The sequence below is a fragment of the Peromyscus leucopus genome, chromosome 5 (genome assembly GCF_004664715.2).
Source record: "Peromyscus leucopus breed LL Stock chromosome 5, UCI_PerLeu_2.1, whole genome shotgun sequence".
Lineage (NCBI taxonomy): Eukaryota > Metazoa > Chordata > Mammalia > Rodentia > Cricetidae > Peromyscus > Peromyscus leucopus.
The window spans coordinates 29,315,711-29,325,461 of NC_051067.1; the positions used below are offsets into that span (position 1 = coordinate 29,315,711).

Below are 9,751 nucleotides of genomic sequence, written 5' to 3' on the forward strand. Positions count from 1 at the left end.
CGCGGAAAGGCAAAGTTTGGCAGTCGCCGTTAGGCCTGAACTTTCCCGCCCGTCGCGCAGGTCACCGCCGCCTCCCGTCCGGCGGCCCGCGGGCCCAGCTCCGACCCCCCCGCACAGTCCACTTACTCCGGCTGCTCCCGCAACGACGGGGCCTCCGCGGCGGCCATCTTGCACTTCCCGACTTCTCCGCCGCTCTGGCGGCGGCTCCGTGAACCGTGGACGCCAGGGGAAGCGGAGGAAGAAGGGAAAAGCAGTCGCGCATGTGCACAGCACGCAGAGAAGAGCGGCACTCCGAGTCCGCGCTAAGAATCCGGATAGAAAAGCCCTACGTCCGGGGGCGGGACGCCGAGTGCCTTGATGTAATTTCCGGAGCCAGGGGGCGGAGCAAGCGGAGATCAAGGCCTTTCTAGCTTGAGTGACAGTCCGTATGGAAGCTAAGTGTTTACGTGCAGAAACTTGCTGGAGTAAGGAGCAAAGGGCTAGGGTGCTGGTACTGAGAGTGCATTTCTGGGAGCTGATTCTCCGTGAGGCCCAGAAGTGGGTGAAAATATCTCTCTGTCTCTTACTGCTGCCGATTGATTTGCTGAAAGCTCTAAAACCGTCAGAATATCTCCCATGTCCCCTTTTGACCTTCTGTTCTTTGTGGTATGCTTTATATGGGAATCAAGCTTAGTTTTTGGAAGTGATAAGTAGGAAACAAATAATGGACGCTGTCTGATACCGAACTGTGGCCAATTTCAGATTTACATAAACCATTCTTAAAAGAGCAAAATAAACCAATCTAAGGAATTTTGGGCAAAATTTTCCTTTGAAGATTTTTTTCCCACCAAGTTCATTTCCATGCTATTATCAGTTTGAGAGCGAAATAGAGAAGTTTAAAACATCCCAAACTGTTACTCTTAACAATTAGTAAAGGTGAACCAAGCGTTAGCTTAATCATTCAGGAAACGTTTACAAAGTGACAGGCAAGCCAAACAATTCCTTCTTGTACTTTTTCCACCTCGGGAGCCCTGGTACCGGAACGCCCTGATCCGTAGCCACAGTTTCCGAGGACCGGGGCGGAAGTGAACACTCCGAGGCGGAACCAGCTTCCCGGAAGTCTTTGGCCTGCCAGAAAGACGCATGCGTGCTTGCGTCCTGGGAAAAGCGTGGGCGTGTTCAAAGCGGGCGGCGGCGGCTGCTGCCATGCTGCTGTGGCAGGCTGGCCTAGCGAGGCCGTGCCAGTTCCGGGCTCCTGCCCAGCGTGTCTCCGCCTCCCGGCCCCAGCCAGGACCTCCGCTCTGTCCGCAGCGTCAGTGGAGACGCTGGCGGAGATTGCGTCTGCGCCTTGCGCTTCCCTGCGGACCCCAGGTTCCCTCCAGTAGAGGTCCGTCCTGTCCGGTGACACGGTGGGGACGACAGCGCTTGGCACGCCGCGGAAAAAGTTGCGGCTTTGGAGGCAAGCGCGTCTTTGTGAACGCTTCATCCGTTCCTACCATCTGTGCTGGCTTCAAGTGTTATTCTAAACGAGATACACATTCCTGAAATAATTGGAAAATATTTTTGAGTTAAGTTTATTCCCGTGGAAAGCTATTAAACGCGTACCTTCTAAAAGACACGGTAGTCATCAATCCCAGTAAGCCATTGTGACACTACCAACAAATTACCGGGATCGTAAAATATTTTGACTCTTGTAGTTACCAAGTGTCTTTGAAGAGTGGAGAACGCCATTTGGACAGCACTTGAGTTTAGACTTGGAATTTGGAGCTTTGAGGGAAGACGCCAAACTGATGTTAACAAGCATGAGGCATCATGCCTATTTTAATTTAGCTTTTTTGTTGTTTTGAAGCAGTTCTGGTGCATTTATGAAAACGGGACAAACTCAAAGTAAAGAAAAAAATCACCCTCTATTGTCCACATTGAACCAACAAGAACATGTTGGTTTATTTTTAGCCTTTCCCTATGTGAAATATTAAATTCTCTGACTCTTGTGTACACAATGTCATAGTTTGCTCTCATGTAACAGTTCTCAATGCTTATGTCATTCTGGTTTGACCCACATCTTCTAACTACATTGTTGTCCTTGTTACTAGGTGTCTAGATTGTATCAACTTTGCACTATTCTAACTATGAAGAGAAACAGCTAGAACAGTGTTTAGAAAACAAGAGTGCTGGCTGGTGAGGTGGATCAGATGCCTGCCATAGGCCTGAGGAGCTAGGTTTGATACCCAGACTCCCTCGTGAATTGTCTTCTGCCCTCTATTCATGCAAAATAAGATATAATAAAAATGTTTTTTAAAAAAACATAGGATTTATGTCAATAAAGGGCTTCATCATTTACCGTACAACTAAGACTAACTCATTTTCTTATTTTTCTAGTTTTACCAATCAATAATAGGGGGATAATAGTTCTCATTGTAGAAAAAGGAAATAATGACCAAATGCCTATATGAATAAATAGTGGTTACTAATAGAGAAAAGTATTTCTTGTGTGATTTTTTTTTTGGTGACTTATGATTTATTTTTATATTCTGTGTATAAGTACTATCATTGCATGGTACCTCCACTAAAGAAAACACAGAAAGTCTGTATTGCCTGCTGGTAACTGCACAGGGAATTTACCCAGATCATTCATGCAGCCCCGAGCTTGCTTGCTTGCCTTCCTTCCTTCCTTCCTTCCTTCCTTCCTTCCTTCCTTCCTTCCTTTCTTTCTTTCTTTCTTTCTTTCTTTCTTATTTTGTCCTTCATGTACAAAAACCACATCCTTGTTGACACACTTTGATTAGCACTAACAGTAAGGAAGGAAAACTACAGAAGCCAAGAAGCAAGGTAAGGACATTTAGGGACTTTCCTAGGTCCAGGAACCAGGGACCAGGTCTTGGATGGATAAGGTCGATGTTCCCATTTTGGCAGGTTTTGGGACCTGTATGCTAAGTTCTAAGGTCAGAATGGTGCCGCCAACATATCAGTTGTGCTAAGGTCAGGGGGCCTGTTACTCTATTGCCACACTAGATGTAAGGGGTTTGATGGCTTTTCTTGTTGTGGTGTAACAAATGTTGGAATTAGAAATTATGTTTTTACATTAAGAAAAATTAATTGTATTCTTTTTACCCATCATCATTCATGTTTAGGAATATCCTTTCTCAGACTTATGCATATGTGTGTTATGTTTTTCAAAATAGAATTATATTATAAATTTGGTTTAATTATTTGCTAAGGATAGTGAAGATGAAGTTTTGGCAGAAGCTAGGGCATGATGACACATGCCTTTAATCCCAGCACTCAGGAGGCAGAGGCAGGCAGGTATCTATGAGTTTGAGGCCACCCTGGTTTACATAATTTCAGGACTATGTAGAGAGATCCTGTCTCAAAAAACAGAGTGAGAGAGATGGAGGGTGTTAAAGGTGTGGGGATAAAGCTATAAAGAGAGCTGGTAGAATTTGGACTTCTATCCTTCTGCTGCCAGCCACCGCCATGAGAAGATGTTAAGATACTGGTAAGCCACGTGCCACGTGGCAACTTTTAGATCAATAGAAATGGGTTGACTTAAGATATAAGAACAGGTGCTCGCTTCGGCAGCACATATACTAAAATTGGAATGATACAGAGAAGATTAGCATGGCCCCTGTGCAAGGATGACACGCAAATTCGTGAAGCATTCCATATTTTTTTCTTCACAGACCTGGAAAGAATAATACTCAACTTCATATGGAAAAACAAAAAACCCAGGATAGCCAAAAGAATCCTGTACAATAAAACAACCTCTGGAGGCATCACAATCCCTGACTTCAAGCTCTACTCTAGAGCTACAGTAAGATATAAGAACAGTTAGCAAGGAGCCTGCCACAGCCATACAGTTTATAAGTCTCTGTGTGTTTACTTGGTTGGGTTTGAACAGCTGCAGGCCTGGTGGGTGAGAGAGATTTGTCCTGACCATGGGCCAAGCAGGACTGGGGAAAACTCTAGCTACAGGACAGTGCTTCCGTTGCCCTTAGTAGTTAACAGCAATGTAAGAAAAGAAGAGCAGATTCTAGATGCATGAAGGCGGTGAAAATTTAGTACTAGTCTTTTTGTACCCTCAGAATAGAGCATATATACATTGTGATGGTTTGCTTTCTCATCTAACAGTAATTTTTACTTAATTTTAGTTTCAGTAAGCATTTTATCCTTGTTACAAGGTGTCTAGCTTATATCAGCTCTGTGCTGTCTATATAACTAATGAGGCAATAGCTAGAGCAGTGTTGAGAACATGGCATTCAAGACAGACTTCAGCCTCATCATTTACTATGTAACTGTGCATGACTTTAAGGTTTTTTTTTTTTAACTTTACTGATCTTACAAATCAGTAACATAAGAAAAGTTCTCATGGCATAAAATTATTATAAGAAATGAAATAAGTAGATAATTATTTGTGTTTAATCTCAAACCAAATGTCTAATTAACAATTAGCTATACTATAGCTCAGTGGTAGAACATTTGCTTAGCATGTATGAGGCTGCCACACACACACAAAGTAAAATAAAGTAAGGAAGACATGTAAGAAGGAAAGACAATTGAATCTTAGAACCAGATAGAGTAGTTCACACCAATGATCCCAGTGCTTGAGCAATGGAGGCATGTGTCCAGGTCATCCCCTGCTACTTGGTGAGCTTGGGGTCAGCCTGAGCTACAGAAGACCTGGTCTCGAGCCAACAAAAAAGAAAGTCAGGTCTCAAAGATTTCAGCTGTTGTTGAGGTGCCTTTTCCTTTATTTTTACCATAATGCAGTATTTGATTCTCTGTTTTTAATGTGGAGATACTTGCCAGCCTTATCTCTGCATAACAATTCAATTCTTTTATCATTATAAAAATGTACCAGTGTATCCTAGTTAGCTATAACTGTCAACTTGATATAGCCTATAGTTATCAGAGAAAGGAGTCTCAATCACAGCATTTCCCAGATTAGACTGACTCGTGGGCATGCCATGGTTGTTAATTCAGGTAGTAGGGCCAACCCACTGCTGGCAGCACCATTCCCTGGGCAGGCAGCCCTGGACTCCAGGAAAGCTAGCTAAGCATGAGCCAATGATCATGCCAGCAAAAAATATTCCTCCGTGGTTTCTGATATACTTGGCTGGGAGTGAGTTTCCTGGTTAGAGGCAGGCCTGTCTTTGAGTTCATGCTTGAGTTCTTGCCCTGACTTCCCTTAATGATTGACTGTGACCTGTAAGTATCACCCAAGTAAATCCTTTCTTCTCCTAGATTACTTTTGGCCAGAGTATTTTAATGATAGCCACAAAATGAAACTAGAATTCTGTATTTCACTAGTAATGATTTTACTTTGAAGTTTCTTTTGCCTGATGTTGGTACTGGTAGCCTTTATCCTGGTTGATGTTTCTACAAGCAGTGCCAGTGAGTCTAAGAAGTGTCTCCCCTAGAAACATTTTATTGGATCTTGTTTCTTTAAAAAGAAAGAAAATCTTGTGTGACAATTTGTGCATCTTGATTGGTTAATCCCATCATAGTTAACATGGTTATTACGTAATTAGATTTGTCTGCCATGTTTTGTTTTCTAACTTTGTTTGTTCTTCTAGCCCACTTTTATGACTTTCTTTCGCACCCAATGACCATGATATAGCATCAAAATTTCTTTAGTGATACTTTTTCACTTTCTAAAAGCTGATTTCCTTCTTAGTCATTCTAGAGCTTACCATGCACATCTTCCCTCACCAGAGTGGGAGTTACTAATTTAGCTCCAGTGCTATGGAAATCCTACTCTAATATAGTTTATTGTTTCCTTATTTCATGTGGTAGAAACACTAAACTCACCAATATATTTTTTATAATTGCTGCTTTTTTTGTCTTTTAAAGAAATGGAAGAAGTCAAATGTGAATTTATGGCTTTTGTTACATTAACTTTATCCTCCCAGATTCTGTTTTTTGTTTTGTTTTTTTCTTGTGGAATTCAATTTGCCATCTGAGGTAATTTCTAAAGCTTTGCTCTGCTCTGATGTGTAGCAATTTTGTCCTGGTTGGAGGTTCCTTAAAACTAAGGAAGTCCCTGGTGTGGGAGATGACCTTTAATGTCAATATTCAGGAGGCAGAGGCAGGAGGGTCTTTATGAATTCCAGGTCAGCCAGGGGTTCATAGTGAGACTTTCATCTCAGAGAGACTCAGAAAGTTCCAAGTTGAAATACTTGGAAGTTTTCTTAACACTCAGGAAGTAAACACCTCACAAGACTCTTAAGGTTCATATTCACCCAAGGCATAACAAGCAGTATTAACTGCTAAGGAGATTCTCTAGCCTGTTGGCCTGCCTGGAGGGTAGGTCAGCAGATTAGTTTGCCAAGTTGGGTTTTGATGGAATTGTTTTTTTGCTCTGTCATTGGTTCCCTATCTGGGATGAGTAGACATTTGTTCACATCTCCTTGGGAAAAGTCACACAATGCAATTGGCTTCTTAACAAGGACTGATAGCCAACAGTGACTTGGGAAGGAGTGATTAAATGACCATGCAATAAATGCTGAGACATGCTCAAGTGGATGATCTATGTGAGGATGGAGCATCCATGGGAACTGTGGGGATATATTGTGTACCCTAATAAACTTATCTGTGGATCAGAGGATAGAGCCAGCCACTAGATTAGACATAGAGGCCAGACAGTGGTGGCACACACCCTTAATCCTATCACTTGGGAGGCAGAGATCCATCTGGATCTTTGAGTTCAAGGCCACACTGGAAACAGAGTCAGGCAGTGGTGGCACACACCTTTAATCCCAGTACTTGAGATTTCATGCCTTTGCTTGGAAAGCACACATGCCTTTAATCCCAGGAAGTGACGTGGCTGGGTAGAGAAAGGTATATACAGCTGAGGAGACAGGAACTAAGCAGCAGTTCAATTGAGACCCTCAGGGTGAGGACTCAGAGACTTTCAGTCTGAGGATTCGTGGAAACAGAATTGGCTGAGGAGTTGGCAAGGTGAGGTTGGCTGTGACTTGTTCTGCTTCTCTGATCTCTCCAGCTTTCACGCTAAGCTCTGGCTCTGGTTTTTTTTTTTTAATTATTAATAAGACCTTTTAAGATTCATGTTACAGGGAACAATCCCCATGCATCTATCTTTTCCTTTGTGACTTGGGATTGTATGCCTCCTTTGTTATAGCAGTGTTTGTGTGCGCCTATAATGGGTGATAGGACACGCAACCATGGATGAGCTGAGAATGAGGTGTCCATAAAGAGAATCCAGGGCTGTCTTCTATGAGGTATGGAGTGGCACACCTGCTTGATGAATGGGATTAACCACGTGAGTATGGGGATGCCTTGGAAACGATTAAAGGATAAAAGAATGTGTTGCAGTCTCAGGTATACATGGGTCTGGGTGGCCAGTAATACTGGCTAAGTGGCCACAGCTATGTGCAATAAAACACGAAGCTGATGCAGAAATCACTGCCCAGGGAGAACTTGATTGTTTATGGGATCATTACAAAAGGGAAGGCGTGTGCACCGAGCATGATGTGCTTTCGGCTTCCCTCTGACCTAGGCCTCAATGACTCTTCCTCTTGTCTACGCAACTGAAGTCACAAGCTTCTTACTTGGCACATTCTTTTAAAGAGTCTCATGCCTTTCCACCATTTTTGTCAATTATACACTGAGCTCTTTTTTTTTTTATTTGTTGTTTTGTTTTTGTTTTTTTGAGACAGAGTTTCTCTGTGTAGCTTTCGAGCCTGTTCTGGAACTCACTCTGTAGACCAGGCTGGCCTTGAACTCACAGAGATCCACCTGCCTCTGCCTCCTGGGTGCTGGGATTAAAGGTGTGCGCCACCACCCAGCCTATGCTGAGTTCTTGATATATTTATTGACTGTCTGATAGAGATCTTACACTGAAACTTGGCATACTGGCGCATACTATTCCCAGCACTTGGTAGGAGGAGGCAGGAAAATCAGAAGTTCAAGATAATCCCTGGCTACAAAGTGAATTAGGGGCCAACATGGGCTACATGAAACCCTATCTCAAAAATCAAATAAATGAAGGGAAAGGGAAGGAAGATTGCACAGAACTTGGCTAAAACTTTATTCTTATTCCCTCTCTCTACTAAATTGTCTCCTGTCTTCCTTACCTCAGTACATTCCAGCTTTATTTGTTGGCTCTTTAAATAAGTCATCAAGTTCATCAGGATTATCAAGTATCAGCAAGCACTATTAATTTCACCACTAAAACAGTGAACTCATCTGCCTCTCCAAATTCTAGTAGCACAGTCTCAATCTAAGCCTTGGTCTTGTAACTCTTTGCTGTGTTACTTTTCCTGAGACATGAATGTGTCTGTTTTCCCCCACGAAGAGCACCAACAACCAACCAAAGAAATGATTCCACCCAAGTCTAACTCGTAAACCGATGAAGTTTATTGGGTTTACTTATTGGCGCATGGGTGAGGGAGTGTGAATGACCCCAAAAGTGCTGCACCACTGGAAAGCCCCACGTGGGCGTGGGTGACAGTCTCCTGAAGGCTGCAGGGTTGGCGTCCTTTCCTCATCATTTACCTTCTACCCTCTATGTCCTCTAGCACCTCCAAGAACATGGAATTCTGGATCGAATTTTGTGCAGAACTGGGGGAAATTAGGGAAGGAGTGGCTGGGATCTCAGTTGAAGGTCCAGTGATTCTCCCTTTGAGAGAGAGTTAACAGGCCCAAGTTTGTTGAGAACCTCATACAGGTAGTCACAGCTCTGTTAAGATGGTACCGGCTGCGCTATGCCTGCAGGACAGTGTTTGTGATGTGGTGATGGCCGTTCTTGGTTGTCAACTTGACTACATTTGGAAGGAACTAAAATCCAAGTGGCTGGGTACACCGGTGAGATTTTTCTCAATAATTTAAATAATTTGAAATGAGAAGACCTACCCTAAATCCCACATCTTTTGAGGTGGGAAGATCCACCTTCCAGTGACAACCTATGATGGATGTGGAAGAAGGGAGGTATTAGCATTGAGACATTACCTGACCAGCCCCTTGAAAGAAGGAAGCACTTGCTCTTTGCCTGCTTGCTTTTGCTCTTGCTGGCAAGTCCATTCCTTCACTAACAGTAGAGCTACTACTTCAGTATTCTGGCATATACTGAAGACCTGCAGGGACATCCAGCCTTGTGGACTGAACAACTACTGGGTTCTGGACTTTCCTTTGATAGGCAGCCATTGTTAGACTAGCTGGACAATAACCTCTAAGCCACTCTAATAAATCGCCTTTACGTGTATATGTATATGTATATACATATTATACATATATATTCATATTATCTGTTCTGCTCCTCTAGAGAGCCCTAATACAGTGTTCAAATGCATTTCTGCGGTTATCTCTTCTGTGACTTTTTTACTTCTCTCTTTGCTTTGCTCCAAACTATTTTCCACCTAGAAATCAGAGTATACTGTCTGTAGATGAATTTCTAAATGGTCTTATTAAATAAAAAAATATGGAGCCAGATATAGGGGTTAAGCCTGAGAGAGATCAGAGGAATAGGAACAGCCACAAGCTAACCTCTCCTCACCAACTCCACAGCTTCCAAATGCGAGCAACTTCCTGTCTACCAATGCCTATAAGCCTTGCTGTTCTGCCATCTGATTTGCTTTCTCTGTCCAGCTACATCACTTCCTTTTCCTGCCCAGCTCTGTCACTTCCTGTCTGTCTGTATAGACCTCCATACCTCCATAGTTAACTAGTGTTGGAATTTAAGGTGTGTGCCACCACACCTGGCTCTGTTTCCAGTGTGGCCTTGAACTCACAGAGATCCGGACAGATCCCTGCCTCC

At 43.1% G+C, this 9,751-nt stretch overlaps 1 protein-coding gene and 1 non-coding gene across 15 annotated transcripts in view; one reads left to right on the plus strand and one right to left on the minus strand.

The window, feature by feature from the left end:
• Prpf4b (pre-mRNA processing factor 4B) overlaps positions 1–291 on the minus strand; it is a 33,177-nt gene extending 32,886 nt beyond the window's left edge. For 12 of the 14 annotated variants that reach the window (XM_037205821.1, XM_037205820.1, XM_037205811.1 and 9 more), the window contains exon 1: positions 127–290. In XM_037205821.1, the coding sequence (XP_037061716.1) occupies positions 127–167 (41 nt within the window). In that variant the 5' untranslated portion in view covers positions 168–290. Of the gene's footprint in view, positions 1–126 lie in introns of all 14 variants that reach the window. The other 2 variants (XM_037205822.1, XM_037205823.1) reach the window with 1 other exon arrangement.
• Positions 292–3,542: 3,251 nt separating this feature from the next.
• LOC114702226 lies at positions 3,543–3,649 on the plus strand. Its single transcript, XR_003735940.1, has one exon. It is a non-coding gene; the product is annotated as a U6 spliceosomal RNA (small nuclear RNA).
• Positions 3,650–9,751: the final 6,102 nt, after the last annotated feature.